The sequence below is a fragment of the Oryza sativa genome, chromosome 3, assembly GCF_034140825.1.
Source record: "Oryza sativa Japonica Group chromosome 3, ASM3414082v1".
Lineage (NCBI taxonomy): Eukaryota > Viridiplantae > Streptophyta > Magnoliopsida > Poales > Poaceae > Oryza > Oryza sativa.
In genome coordinates, this window is record NC_089037.1 from 34315001 (window position 1) to 34331300 (window position 16300).

The following is a 16300-nucleotide window of genomic DNA, read 5'->3' on the forward strand; positions in this document are numbered from 1 at the left end:
ATAATCGATTATCCCGTGCGGTCAAATTATATTGCCCGCACGGAACTAAAAAAAACCCAAAAATAAAAAAAGCGAAAATCGCCACGGGCGCCGCCGCTGCGACCAGCCACGGCCGCCCGGTCGCCTCGACCAGCCACTGCCGGCCAGCACGCATGCACGCGGAGCCGGCGGCGCCGTCTCGTCGTCGTCGTCGTGGCGCCCGCCGCCGTCCGAGCGGCCAAGTCATTTTGGTCGTAGAAATCAAAACAAGTAACAACTGCAGTAGTACTAGTTATAGCCATAGAAACAATCTCTAGGAAAATCAGCCGAGTGAGATCAAAGCAAGAAGAGAGCAAGAACTCAAGCACTGGCTATATCGACATGGAGAAATTAGTACCGCAACAACCTCAACTACCAGAACATTAGCAATAGCAGCCACCACCAGCGGTTTGGCTGGGGATTCAACTCAAGCTTGAGAGAAATCGTCAAGAGACTGGAAGCCAGTAATTCAACATCACAACCACACCACTTTGCTGTCGTAGCAGCTATGGAGAAAAAAGAGAGTAGGAGATGCTTGAGATCCAGCGCGTGCACGCGGAGTCGGCGGCGCCGCCTCGTCGTCGTCGTCGCGCCGCCTGCCGAGAGCCGCGTGGGGCCCCGCCGCCATCCGCGCCCGCCGCGCGTGCACGCGGAGCCGGCGGCGCCGCCTCCTCCTCGTTGTCGTCGTCATCGCGCCCTTGATGGGAAAAAAATTCTGTGCAGACAGGCTGCAAACCCCGCACCGTGCATACCCGATTCAGATTGGCGACGCGTGGACGAGCGAGTAATCCGACGGCGCGCCCGCACGGCTCCATCCGCACCAGGAGAAGGCCCAGCTCGGCTCGCTCGCGTCGACTCCCACAACCAGAACTAGAAGCGCATGGACTGGCTCTGCGGCTCACTCGCGTCATTTTCTTTCCGCTGCGGCGATCCCCGCTTCCCTTTCCGCCGCCGCCGCGATCTCCTTCCCCATCTCGCCTCCATCTGTCGGGATTGCCTCTCCTTGGCGCCATTGGCTTAGCCCATAATCCCCTCCGTTCAACAACTGATGCGGCCACTTCTCTCGCCTGCTACCGCCGTCGCGGCCTCCCTCCTGGGCCCTGGCCACGAGCGCCGTCGGTGACGGCGGCGACGGCTGGGTTGGCTAAGGCGAGCACGAGCCGTGTTCCCCTCCTCGTTCCTCCTGACCACGGGCATCGGACGCCTTTGGTGTAGGCCGCAGCGGCTGGATTGGCGAGAGCGAGCAGAAGCCAAAAGGCAGTGGAAGAACTAGGATCTGCAACGCGCCGCCGGAAGTCAATGCAAGTGGAGCACCATTCAAGCAATGAAGAAAAAACCTGGAAGTGACATGTATTTTGTAATTTTTTAGTTGTTACGTCTGATCCTTTGCCCGTGTCTTTCTGTCTTTCATCAAAATGCTAGGGTGCTGGTTGGTTTTTCTATAGTTTAACCAGATTAGTTCATTAGCCTTTGCTAAAAGTGATGCGATTTATCGCTCACACTGAGTAGGCTGTTGGTAAGAATATTACAAACTGAGTCACAGGCTTCCATAGCAGCAGTGCTAAATTAGGGATATTCAGATGGTTTACTGCATTCTGACAAAAATTATTATGCAAAGCATCTGCTGCTCATGCAGCTGGTTCCAGGCTTCCAGCAATGACAAAGGCTTACGACTGGGTATACCAAAATCTAGAATGTGATGGATCAATGTGTAAACAAGATTGTGGTTTGTCTGTCTGGTTCCTTTCAAAAATGAAAACTGGAAAATTGTGTAATCTGAATCTTGAATGTCAAATCTGGAGGCCAATCGTTCTCAAACAACATATAGCTGATCATAAGTGTAACACACTGCAAATGGAAGTAAAACATAGTACTGTAACATAGTAAAAGAGTATAGTTGAGTAACATAGTAAATGGAATAAAATCGAAATCCATTCCAACTTGAGGAATGATCAAAGCTTGTTTAGCTTTATCATTGACCTGTTGTGCAACTTCATCATGCATGATCATAGTCATCCCCTCGAAGTTCTGTGCAATCTATAACATATATATGGTCACAGATCAACCAATATGAAGAAATATGACTATCAAATAACTAGGCGAGCATACATGTGTTTTCTGCTTCTCATCGGCTCCACAATCCCCGGCGACTACGTCGTCCGCATGCACAGGTGAGAGAAACGGCTGTCTGGCCATGTCGTTCACTAAGGCGGGTGAAGAAAGCACCGGAATCCTGGCGGCTGCGGTGCGCATGGCGGCGATCCGATCTGGCGAAGGAAGACGAAGCCAGAAAAAGATTTCGCTTTTGCTGGAGCCGAGTCCGCGTACGGCATCCCTGCCGCCTCGAAGCGAAGCCGGCTGATCGTTCGAGCAGGAGCCGACTCGAGCGAGCCGAGATGGGCCTTTTCCTGGTGCGGATGGAGCCGTGCAGACGCGCCGTCAGATCAGTCTCTCGTCCACGCGTCACCAATCTGGATCGGGTATGCACGGTGCGGGGTTTGCAGCCGGTCTGCACATCTACCAGGTACCACCAATAAAAGCCTAAAGATTGAGAAATTAGTAGCTATTTTGCAAGATCCTCCCATGGCCTGACAGCTTGTTGTTTGTTTTTTGAAAAAACCCTTGTTTTTTCTTCGAAATATAATGCAAAGGATGAAAATTCCCTTTATAAGGATACTATTGTAAAAGTAAAGTACATGGGTGTTTCTAAAATACTCTCTTCGTCCCATAGAAAACCAATCTATAATAGGATGCGACGTTTACTAGAACAATGGATTTGGGCAGAGACATGTTTAGATTCATTGTACAAGAAAACGTCGCATCCTATCCTATTGATTTTTATTGGGACGGAGGGAATATCTTGCACTCACCCCATAGCCATCAATCCCCTCACCCTGACTCACACCGTGGCGGTGCCTCTCGGTTATGTTACCTTGATACTTTATGACATTTTCTAAGAAACATGAATATAGAAAATTAAATAAGTGCAAAAATAGTGGGTCTAATGCATTACCACTCAAGCATCCATCAATCAAAATACATCGCATCTAACAAGATATGGCACTTGTAGTCTTGTACCAAGAAAATTACAAAGGGGAACAACTTTTAGATAAGCCTGGATTGGAAGGAGAGTAGAGCAGAAGAACAAAAAAAGTACTAGGCAGTAGGTACAATAGCAGACTATAAGCCAGCTATAAACACATTTCTAGGAGATAAAATAGGAGAGAGATGAGCAACGGGCTACAAATTTATAGCCAGCTGTAGCACGGACTCCAAAATACATGTGTGTATAACAGGTGAGACCATATACATGTGTATATAACAGGTGAGACCATATATTAATTATGTAGTATATATATTTATAGGTAACTATTATATAAATTAGCTATTAAGTTGACTATAAATAATTTGAAGCCAACAATTGACTATACTATTAAACTTGCTCTTAGTCCCATCTCTATAACATTAGATGAAAGTCCAACGGTCAATATCAGTTTCTACAGTGAAATGTGCTACCGTACACCATACGACCTGTCGTACATAAGGTTACTGTTTCTACCGCAAAATAACTATCGCTAAAGACTCAAGACACTGTTGTAACAGTGCCTTTCTGCTGTTACAGCAGAGGACCTGGTTGCCGAGGATACCGTCCCCCGTGCGGCGTGCGCGACCAAGCCGCCATGGCCGAGCTCTGACACTCGGCGCGTCGAGGCGATAGGCGTACGGTTTGACAATTCAGGGCCTGAGCTTGCATAGTTGCATTGCATCCTCTGCTCCGATGGAAGAAGCTACAAATGCCGGCCCGAGAATATCCCTACGATTAATTCCGTCGCGCTCTCCGCCCGCACGCGCGGCGTGGCGCGGCGCGGCGCGGCGGCGTCTCCTACAAATGGCGAGCGCCCGACGGAGAAGAGAGCTGAGGCTTATCGAGTCCGAGGCTTCTGAGCCTGCTTGTTGCCGCCGCTACTGGCTGCCGATCTGCTGCAGTTGGGGGGGTCTCCCATGGCGGCGGAGGTCGGGATTGGAAGGGCGACCTGCGCGGCGTGGGCGCGGCGGCGGGGCGGGGGCGGCCCGGCACGCCTCCTCGTCGTGTACGGCCGCGCCTCCACGGCATCGTCCCCGCCGCGCATCGACCTCCACGCGTTCGACGCCGGCGCCTCCGCCGTCGCCGCCGACCCCCTGGTGAGCGCTCCCCGTCCGTCCTCCCGCACGCGCGCGCTCCGGCGGCGTTGTCTGCTCTTCGCGTACGTTCGGTCTGAGCTTGAGTCGCGGCGTTGCGTTTGTGCTCGCGGGTTTTCGCAGGTGAGCTTCGTGATGGGACACGAGGAAGACGACGCCCCGCGCGCGATCGCCGTGCACCCGAGCGGCGACGAGTTCGTCTGCGCCACCGCGAAAGGGTGCAGGTGAGTTCTGAATCGCTCCCGCTAACTCAGACACTCATTCTGATCAGCTTGATTTGCACTAACTTTTGTCAGAGTTTATACTTGCTGTTGCTGATAAAAAGCTCATGTTTCATACTCCCAAATCACTTGAAATTCAGATATACCTGTCAGCGTTGTTAGATCATCAGCCAACTACTGTTGTAGGTTATTCAAGCTGGTGACTGAAGAATCCAGTGTTCACCTTATTTCAAAGGATGCTCCAACTCTGCAATCAATTGGACCTCAGAAATGTCTGTCATTCAGTACAGATGGTGCGAAGTTTGCTGTTGGTGGTGAGGTACCGTGTTATCCAATCTGTTTATTATGCACTTCGCTCTTTGTCAGTAGAATCATAACTTCAGATTCTGCAGTCACAAGTTTGGCTTCTTAATTCTTATACAAGGTTTCCTGATACCATTTTTTCTGGCAACTACAGGATGGGCATCTTAGAATATTTCATTGGCCAGATCTGAATTTGCTTCTGGGTGAACCAAAAGCTCATAAATCTTTCAGAGACATGGACATTAGGTGAGAAAAAGCAGAAGCATTGCCTATTCTTTTGACAAACATAAGCATAAATCGACAGAATCCTCCTTGACATTGTCCATAAACTGAATTAGTCATATCAATATCATTCAATATGTTGCATTGCACAAGTAACAAGGTAGTTTTAAATATAGGCTCTGCCTAAGAGTTACTTTCTTGGGTGTAAGGATAATTACTGCCCAACGTTTTTAACATAACTTTATTTCACAAAATAAAGTCATTTTGGCAGATTTGGATCTTTATATTGTTCCTCCTTCTTGCAGCTTAGACTCCGAGTTGTTAGTCTCAACATCCACTGATGGTTCTGCAAGAATATGGAATATAGATGAGGGAGCGCCGCTTGTCAATTTGAGTAGATCTTCGGTATCGTATGATAAATTACTGCACTTTTCTATTTTGGTAGTTGAAACTGAGTCATTTATTTGACTCTCTTGTTTATATTTGTTCCCCCCTTTACAGGATGAGAAGATTGAGTGCTGCTGCTTTTCTAGGGATGGAAATAAACCTTTCCTGTTCTGCACACTTGTGAAAGGTAATATATTCCATAACTCTCAATAGGATGTTAATATGTGCACCACCAGCCACTTTAATCAAATCCTTATTGCTTGAATAGGTCATAACGTTGTGACTGTGGTTTTGGACATAAGTAATTGGAAGAGGATCGGGTACAAGAGGCTTTTGGAAAAGCATATCTCCACACTTTCAGTAAGCTTGGATGGAAAGTATCTCGCATTGTAAGTTCATTGTTTCTGCCTCTTACTGTCACATGCCATACACTCATCCTGACTATAGCAATACTGTTATGTAGCATTTGAGAGCCTTTTTATGGTGTTATGGACTGGTCATAATAGGGTAGTTTCCATTTCTCGCATTTCTCACCACTCAATCACTCATCCATATTGATGTATACTTCTTTAGCTGACTTCTCCTTTTGACAAATTTATGCATGTTCTTAGAGAGAATTTACAGAATACTTGCACATCATTATATTTATGCATGTTCTGACAAAGCTGTGGCTGATGACATTTGTTTAGTCTCATATTTCTGGAAAATTACAAAAAAAATGTATATAGTAGTGGGGAGGGTACCAGAAGTGTGTTCAATTGACTGAAGAACTTGTTAGCTGGCCACCTCATAATTAATCATTATATGTTATTGTTACTCTCTTGGGGAGTTAGATATTGAAAGAAACCTAGATACCTGTTTTGTTTTGATAAAAATAAAAGGAACATATACACTTGCTATTCTACTTCACCTTCAAATTTGACACGTGTCTGAAATCCTAAATCTGTTGCTGTATGTGCATTAGTTCATAATCTTCTTTTCGTACATATTTTATATTTTTGGATGTATTTTCACCCTTTGTTATTAGAGGAAGCCATGATAGTGATTTCTGCGTTGTGGATGTTAAAAAGATGGAAGTTTTGCACTTGAGCAAGAAGGTTCATCTTGGCTCTCCAATTTCATCAATTGAATTTTGTCCTACAGAAAGGTAATTATAACCATTGGTCTTTGTTGGAAGAAGTAGTGAGACAAACCGAAAATCTCTAGCAGTAAAATAGTTGGCTTCACTAAGCATCCAAGCACTTAGTAATGGTCTCTGGTTGTACCAATGTTGAAATTTTTAGCAGTAAATTGTCTTCACTAGTAATTTGTTCAGTGCTAGAATTCTTGAAGATACTCTGAAGATCCAGCATTAAGGTATTAGATTGCCCACATGCCTTCTCAACATGTTAAAAAATGGATCACACAACACGATGGTAGGTAGATAAGCGAGCTATGGTATCAGCATTATGCATGGCTAATTTGCATATACATGGGGGCAGGATGGAGCAAGATTTGTCCTCCACCAGTTCACCTTGCCCCTGAAATTTAAAAGGAAATTGTGGATTGGTTTTACTCTGCATTTCTGCAGTCTGCACTGCAATTGCAGATCCATATGTGAATGAAGATTTGTCACATCAACTCTGTTCATAAGCAAACATACGGATGCTTAATGTTGTTTTCTGAAATTACTGTACATTTTGGATGGCAATGCTGCAGATTTTTGAAGTACTGCTGGATAGTTACAGTAGCAATTGTCTGCTTGTATTGCAGGGTTGTAATCTCCACTTCTCATAAATGGGGAGCAGAGGTAACGAAACTTGATGTTCCTACTGATTGGAAAGGTACACGTTTCTGTCAATGGATTGAGTTTTGTCCTCTGTAAGTATTTACCAATATGTTTTTTTTTCCCCTGCAGTGTGGCAAATGTGGTTAGTACTCTCGTGTCTGTTTGTCACGTCGGCCATCCTATTCTATGCGTTCTTCAAACACGTGGTCCATTTGGAACCCTAAAGAACAGAATCTGGAGGAGAAAAATCATAAGTTTCTGACGATCAGAAATTCAGAATCCATTGTAACACCAGCATGGCTAACAGCGATAGCTCCATTGTCATGATGAGCGCTTGCTCTATTTGCCACTATTCATTTCTGATGACTATTTGCCATTATTCCTTTCTAATGACTGTTCACCTGTTCCAATTTCCAACCCTTAATCCCTGAAAATATTGTCATCAGAGCTTTGTGCCTGAATTTATTTCACAATTTTTTATCGCTCGATAAGTCAATACATAACAGAACTGTCTCTTTCATGACGATGAATGACTGAATGTATCTCCGACCACAATAAATCAAAGGCGTTTGGTCTTTATCACTGTGTCCATTTCGACTGATACTGACAACAACTATGACTCCTGTACTGGATCTGATAAGCTGTTAACGTTCCAAAATTTGTTGTCCTCTTTATTTCCAAGACCCAACAAATTTGTTTATGTGGACTCTAGAGCATGCTTTGCAATCTGATTCTGGGATATCTGACGTTGTCGGCACATCATTTACAGGTCATCTGACACTGTGAGGTGTGAACAATTTTCTGCAGTCCCGCAGCCAGGGAGAGCCCATGTTTGGTCACAACATTGTCACACAGGGATAAGAATGAAACAGAGATCTGCTTTTGACTGGTAAACTCTGCTTCTGTGATTGGTTAGACTAAACCTATCCTGTACTAACAGTTTCTTCTTTCTTCGTGTGGACAGTGCCGACGAGCATCTGCACGCGTGCGTGGACTAGCAGTCCAGACTCAGGAGACTTGTTGCAGCTGTGCCGCATGCTTCCATTTCCTACTGTTCAACTTGTGAGCTGTGAGACTTTTGGGGCCTGTTCCATTGCTCTCAAGGTATCTTTCATCTCCTGAATAGCATTCTTGAATCGCATGCGGCTGAATGCTGATGCTGATGCTCCATGGGATTCACAAAATGCACAATAGTGGAGTTGACATGAGATCCTACTGCCATTACTGTAGTTTACTGCATTTTCTGCTCATGAGTGAATGACAGGCATCACATCCTTTTCCCTTTTAGGGGGTGTTTAGATATGTAAAGTTTTGGTGTCACATCGGGTATTATATAGGGTGTCGCATGGGTGTTCGAGCACTAATAAAAAAACTAATTACAGAATCCGTCAGTAAACCGCGAGACGAATTTATTAAGCCTAATTAATCCGTCATTAGCAAATGTTTACTGTAGCACCACATTGTCAAATCATGGAGCAATTAGGCTTAAATGATTCTCATAAATTAGTCGCAATCTGTACAATTAGTTATTTTTTAGCCTATATTTAATATTTCATGCAAGTGTTCAAACGTTCGATGTGACAAGGTGAAAAATTTTAGGGTGGAATCTAAACAAAGCCTAATGCTACTACTTCATGGATTGTGTCCACCCTTCATCAATTACTGTACTCCAAGTAATCCAAGTACAGAAACAGGAGCTGCACAGCACTTCCAAAATGTGTGACTTGCTAAAAGCCTAAATTGCCACTGCAAGCTAGAGACAGATGCTAGATGACAATCTAGAAGAGAGATAAGTGCAAGAGCCTGTCATTTTCAGTTGAGGTGTCTCCGTGTCTGATGTGAGGGCAAGTACAAAGGCAGAGACCGGTATGGTCTCTACGTTAATTAGAGGCTATCATGTTACAATAGTTAAGACAATATGGTCTCTAACCATTAATGTATTAAAATACTTTCTTACTAGTCATCTTTCTTTTATTAGACTCAATGCAACAAAAAATTTTCTAATAAATGCTAAGAGTCGATTCTATGCCATTGTCATGCGTAGCAACCATCTTTCTCTTTCCTTCTTTCTCTCTCTTCCACGTCACAAAATATGTTTGTATGACAATAAAGAGAGACCGCTAATAAAAACCATTGTACATGTCCTGATCTGTTAGGTTTTGCAATTGGTCAAGTTTATAGCATATTTATCAGTCCTAGATTTTATAGATAATGACGATATCAGAGTGGAAGGTGAAAAGGGAAAACGCAGTGGAAAAGTTCCATACTTCTGGTAGCACTTTCCACATACAAAAAGGAGAGGATTCCTCTCTTCTTTCGTTCCCTCGTGCTGCTGCTATGCCTATATCTCTTCTCATGTACCCTTCATATTATCTTCCATTTGCATTAAGTTATTATCTTCAAATGATTACTTCACAACTTTCTTTGCAAGCGTGAAGATTTGCATCAAACTGATCTCCTACATCTATATTGCACTGATTTGATCTACCACTGACAGAAAAGTTGTTTTTGTGCCTTTATGGTTGTGTACATTCGTTTTGTTCACTTGTCAGATAGCACTCAGATATTAAATGTGAAGTAAAGACGCCAACAACTTACATACACAATTATACATTGGATAATGTAAGAGTTATTAGAAGACCATAGCATGTGTTGCATGTGCTTAAGCCGCTATGATTAGCAAAGTTTGGCAAGGTTTTATTTGCTATTGCAAAAAAAATGAAAAAGGTAGTAGATTTGTGGGGCTGTGAAAGCTATATCCAATATGCATGTACCAGTACGACTCCACGTTTTCATGAAACTGATATGCATCTTTTTGTTTTTTTTTCTTCGATGGAAACTGACATGCATCATGTCGATCGATTTCAAGAAGGGAAAAGGAACTAATCTAAACAGTTTTTAAACACGCCGAATTCGACGCTTCTGGCTTTGGTGGCAGTCGTTTTCTCCATTATGATGAACATCTAAATAGCTGTACTTTATGTGCACATTTTCAATCTTATTTCAGTTATAGCCATTGCATATGATTGCTCTCAAGTGCAAATTTGTAGATACATATGGAATAATGGATAGTTAGAGATATTAATTAAGGAGAAGTCCATTCATTCGCCGTGGGCGTGTCAATGTGTCCTTGTCATTTCCGATCATGCATGTTTCGAGATCTGACTTTGCAAGTTGAGGCTGGTCGTGATCACCTAACGTCGGGGTGCCAAGGAAATAAATTACAGGTAACTGCCTATACATCATGTGATAGATTTTTTAACCTCCTATCACGCAGATTTCTTACACTTTAGATGAACATCTAACGGATGACATTAATATACACAAACAAAATACAAAACACCAAACAAACGGGCCATGTGGATAATCTGAAGCTCACGTGGGCTCAAATGGGCTCAAGTAGATTTCAGACTTACATCGTAAATATACTAACATTGAGTTTGAGGAGAAAGAGATTGAGAAGATACGCAAAACAAGGTAAGCCATTAGCGTATGATTAATTGAGTGTTAACTATTTTAAATTTAAAAAATTGATTAATATGATTTTTTTAAAGCAACTTTTCTATAAAAATTTTTTTACAAAAAACACACCGTTTAGTAGTTTGGGAAACGTGTGAGCGGAAAATGAAACAAACTCACTCTCTTTCTCCAGCTGCCGAACGCAGCCAAAATTACATATGTAATTATAGTGTAATTACGATGTAATTAGTACGTGTGGGATTATAAACAAATTAGCATTGGAAAACACGGCTCAAATCAATAATGATGGAGTCGGCAAGAATGCTACACGAATCTTGACACTATCCAACGTACATAAATCTGCAAGATATGGGACTCAAAAATCTGTCGCCAGACAGATAGCAATTCCGAAAAAGATATACGACTTTCTAGTTTATTGCATAGAAAAAAAATCAATTATGCTCATTCTAACTGAAATGTCATGCATATCTCCCCCATGATTTTTTTGGGCAAATCAATATTGTGCCACCCTTTTGAAGATAATTGTTGTCTAACAAAAAATATATGTATTGCTATATATATTGATAAAGATCTTTGAAGATCAGCATGTGTATTCCAGATTCCTATCTAGAAGCCATTTTTCAAACTTGTAAACATAGAAGAATGACTTGTACTCGAAAAGGTTATTCGTTTATTTCTCCAACTATCTGTATATACACACAAATACGTATCACTTTCCAGCACTTTAGACTTTTTTTCCCTAGCATATGAGCCCGATCGATCATGAAATATCTGTTGGCATTGTGGCATTGATGTGCACCGCATTTAGGGATACACGTAATTACTATCCGTCAACAATATAGTTAATGATGGATCAGTCGAGCCTATGCAACGAACAGCTTAACTAGCTAAAGCTAGCACAGTAATCTTTTTTTTAAAAGCAGATCAAGTAATTGACCCGGCTTTTTAAAGAAAGACCAGAGGTAAATATAGCACAATGATCTTTCATAGAAGAATCCGGTTCCCTAGTGTGATTGTAACTTAAGCAATAAGCACTCTAGAATAAAAAAAACCAGAAGGGTAAGGATGAAAACGATGATGGAAAGCGCCATCATTTTGGTACTATAGAATTAGTTTCTTAAATTTTAAGTGAATTACACTTTAGGCTAGTTATTTTTTCCTAAGTTACATGGTGGACCAATTATTGTCTTATGTTTTCACTTTTGACTGAATTCCTTACCATTTGTTGCACATTGGATCATATTGGACATTGTTGGTATCTCTTTGCCACCATGGCTAGCCGGTGAGGGATCACCAGTCCACAGCAAAGGACTTGAGCGTGTTCACTGCCTCATCAACTCTTAGCCTAAGATTCACGACACCACTTCTTTCTAGTGCTACTACTTTCTCCGTCCCATAATATAAGGATTTTGTAGTATTACGATGCATGACAGGACTCAGGAGCTTGCCAATATGAGGGCATGGATGATATAGTCAGCACAATGTGAGAAGAGGATCGCCAATCCAGAGAGACGAGAGAAGCTTTGTGTGCCATGTGGGGAAGACTAGTTTTGGATGAATCAGGTTAAGTAAAAAGGCTATTATAGGCACTAACACGTGGGGTTACTAGTCTAAAGTGCAAAGTATTTCTTATAAAATAAGTCTACTCCATTCATCCTAAAATAATTGGGGCAATTTTATTTCTGCCCCTACTTTAGTGTCCAATATTGATTCTACCATACTTTTTAGGGTTTTCGTTTTTGTCCCTACTTTTTTGAACCGAACAATATTTTTGCCTCTGTTTTGCATGGAGAAGTTAACGGTGTTAAATTCTTGGCAAAAGGACATTTATACCCTCTCATATCTCTATTCATTAATTGTGTTTTTGCCCCCATTTTATGCATGGCTTTGGAAATTTAAATTCTTGGCAAAAGGATATTTAAATGACCCACATTGACTAACATAACAACTTGCACAGATTCTGAATTTGATGGAATTTCTACAAAATTTCAGCATCATTTTGACAAATTGAACAAAACTTTGACAAAATTTCAACGACATCTCAGCAACCTTGCCCTCTCGGCCTTCACATCCAAGCCACCTGTAGGTCGCCGCCTGGCCGACGCCCAACGCCTCCTGGCCGGCGCCCGCTGCCGCCTAGCCCCCTCCTCGCCGCCGCCTGTCACTCTCCCTGCCGCCACATACCGCGCGCCTCCTGCTCGCCGGCGGGAGGGGCTACGGCATTGCGCCTGGCCGCCGCTCGCTCGGCGTCGACGCCCGCTCGCCACCACCTACCCCTCTCCTGCCACCGAGCCCTCTCCCCATCGCCTAGAACTATCCCCGTCGCCGCCTATCGCGCAGCCTCCTACTCGCCGGTGGGAGGGGTTGCGGCGTTGCGCCTGGCCGATGACCCGCTCGCCGCCGCCTGCACCGCTCGGATGGCCGGATGGGTTTCAGCCGTTGTTATATTCGAGAGGAGAGAAGAATATGTGGGTTAGATATTTTCCAGGGGTAAAAAGGTAAATCACAAAATCAAAAACTATTTTTTCTTTTATTTCTCTATTTCTTTACTGCTATAAACCCGGTCCCACAAACTTCCATCTAAACCAGGGGTAAACGCCTCTTTCGGTTCAAAAAAAAAGAAGTGAGGGTAAAAACGAAAACCCTAGAAAGTAGGGTAGAATCAATATTGGACACTAAAGTGGGGGCAGAAACGAAATTGTCCCAAAATAATTTTATCTATGATAGAATATGATATATTCTAGAACAACAAACAAATTTTATCCAAATTCGTTGTTCTGAAATAGGTCGCATTATATTCTAGATTTAGCTATTTTGGGACGGAAGGAGTAGTCTAAAGTGAAAACATATGTCAATGTCTAGTTCAATGTGCAACTTGGGTAATTAATGGCCTCATCTTTTCGCTTAAGCTTATACTTATCAGCTAAAGTTTTGAATTTTCAACCTTAAATTTGGGGTTGATTTTAGGGTTTTTTTTAATTGAAGTTTACTTTTCAGCCTTTGCTTTTAAATCACTAAGAACATGTATATAAAAGTTTTATTCGCAAATTATTTTTCGTTTGTAAATATGTCATTTCGCTGAATAAGCGAAACGATGGGCCGTAAATCTAGTCTAAAGTGCAATTTATTTTAATTTTTTAGTGGTGTATTGCAATCTTCAAATATAGTTAATTCCCTACTGACCGAGAATCTTTTTGATAGGTGCTTTCGTTTCGGTCTGTTTTCAGTCCTACGAAATACCAAGATCCTTTCTCGATACCGTATCAAATTACTGTAGCAGGGTGTTTTAGGTGGTACTGGTAGGTGGTTGGCCTGACTTGTATGTGCAAGAGTTGGCTCTGAATGCTGTCGATTGTGTTACTGTAAAGACTAACTCAAATTCATAGGACAGAGGTGAGATGTGGATGCTCAAATGTGCAAAGAAGAGCATGAATAATTCTGATGGAATCTCACAAGTTTTGGAATCTGCAATACGGGTTTAATCTACTCATGTTTTGAAAAAAAAAATGTGCACAACTTCATGGGTGCTAATACCAAGCAGGGTTTGGCGTCGTTTGAATCAAAGAAATGCAAACATTTCGCTGTCTCCAACTCGATCTGTATGCGCTGTCCTTAGCACGCACGTTGTTGTTCTTCCAATGTGCCCGGTCACTAAAAAACACAGAGAATATTGTAGAGTGTACTGTGTAGCTGTGAAGATCCAGTATGATCCCGTGACATACATAGTGCAATTGTTTAAAATTATTCTGATGATACTAACTGATAAACTTGACCTAGTAGGATACAGAGAGATCATGCATAGACTTGGTTAATGATGCTAGTGAGTAGTGACATGATAATTAAGCCGAGACATGTACACATGTATGCTAGTGTGATCGAAGTGTGCACTCAAGGCTAAGTAGAATACTGGAATCAACTAACCTATTGCTACCTCCTCCGTAGGATCGATGCAAACATGATATTATATATGCAAGTTGCCTTAGAAGTCAATATGTTAGGGCGCCTTCGGATAATAATCATCTGTGATTGCAGCTTGATTGATAATTAGTAGGGTGGCATCAGAGCCATTTGATGTAGGCAATGGACGGCCCAGATCAAGCTAGCCAGCAAAGGAGTCAGTCCAGTCAAATAGTCAATCCAAGCTGAGGTGTAGGCTAGCAAGCATGGTTGAATGCGACGAGCTAGGTCAATCACCGTTGCTTCAAACAATCACAGGGCACCCGGAATCCGTTGACTCGCTCACAGTGGCAGTCAACACAGGAGAGAGAACGATTCAGTGTTTGCTAGTGCCTTGGCAACGCAGATGATTCGGACACAAATTTAATCTGAGATATAAATCCGAATTGTGATTTTGTGCACTTGTGCTTCTAATGTATATTTTTTTTTCATATAGAAGTTATCATATTATCATATAAAAGTTCTCAAGTAAAAGTTTTGTTAAAAACGAGAATATTAGGTAATAACCTAATATCAAATAATTAGAAGGGGTGAGACTTCGAATCCATATCGTATAGCCCACCATCTTGTAAAGCTAGCCGAAAAACCCTTGGATGTTTCTTGGTGAAAGCTTAATGTACATAAACAACAATCCATACTTCGGTCGGTATAGAATTGAAGTGGCATTTGGAAAACACCCATCCATTTGTGATCTTCATTAGAAGAAAAGACAGTATTAAAAAAGTCCAACTCAATAATATATTCCCTTCGTTTCAAAATGTTTGACACCGTTGACTTTTTAGCACATGTTTGACCGTTCGTCTTATTCAAAAAAATTTATGAAATATGTAAAACTATACGTGTACATGAAAGTATATTTAACAATGAATCAAATGATATGAAAAGAATAAATAATTACTTAAATTTTTTGAATAAGACGAATGGTTAAACACGTACTAAAAAGTTAACGGTGTCAAACATTTTGAAACGGAGGGAATATATTTTTATCACTGCAACATGTATAGTAACAACAAATAAATTGGCACAAAGGATACTAGTGTGAACGTAGTAGACAAGTTTTTCTAACAAAAGTTATTTTTGTTTATTTCACCAAGCCGCCAACATGTATAGCCGTTGTATTGTACATGTGAAAATCTTCACTAAGCAAGCAGTCTAAGATGCGATGACCAAAGATGATCATTTCTATACACCTTGTCTACTTGTTACGCCGTCCTTAACAACACCAAATTGTCGCAAATCACGGTAGATTTTATTTAAAATCATTGTCTTCTACTATTTGTTACGAAAGTGCATGGTTGGCTCCCTCCCCGGCTACTCGGCCTCCAAGGTTGTAAATTAGAACATGGAAAGAGACGGCCATGGCAGTTTCATAACGAGAAGAGATACCCTTGTACTTTCTTATTGCTTAATTAATTCACACCCTTCACCTTAATTAATCATGCCACATGGTCTTAACTATAAGACTATCCATATGATCACAGTGCGCATCTGTGGTTTATTATTATCTCTCCCAAGGTGTCTCAGTTGGACCTTCCTAATCACATGTATCTTTGTTTATTAAGTACGTACCAATCACAACTATCTCAATTAATGCTTGCATAGCACTATCAGAAAGAAGCTATTAATTGTGTGGCATCAAAACCTGAAAATAGTTGACAACTAACCAACATGGCAACATGTAAGTACTGAAGCTGCCGTCTAATTAATTAATTTCCCTCGAGTGATTGAGCATCATCAACTCATCTATGTCATGGTGCTACATCAC

General features: G+C 42.0%; 1 protein-coding gene across 3 annotated transcripts; it reads left to right on the plus strand.

Annotated features, from left to right (window-relative positions):
• The first annotated feature begins 3936 nt into the window (after window positions 1-3936).
• On the plus strand, window positions 3937-7583 carry LOC9270427 (SEC12-like protein 1). Of its 3 annotated transcripts, none has more exons than XM_015772655.3 (10): window positions 3937-4200; window positions 4321-4421; window positions 4605-4737; window positions 4876-4967; window positions 5249-5348; window positions 5445-5517; window positions 5599-5719; window positions 6358-6477; window positions 7083-7153; window positions 7228-7583. In XM_015772655.3, exons 1-10 carry the CDS (start codon window positions 4021-4023, stop codon window positions 7320-7322), a joined length of 1086 nt encoding a protein of 361 aa, XP_015628141.1. In that variant the 5' UTR covers window positions 3937-4020; the 3' UTR covers window positions 7323-7583. The 3 variants fall into 3 exon arrangements, with proteins under 3 accessions (XP_015628141.1, XP_015628142.1, XP_015628143.1); XM_015772656.3 differs by having other exon boundaries at window positions 7083-7119; XM_015772657.3 differs by lacking the exon at window positions 6358-6477.
• Window positions 7584-16300: the final 8717 nt, after the last annotated feature.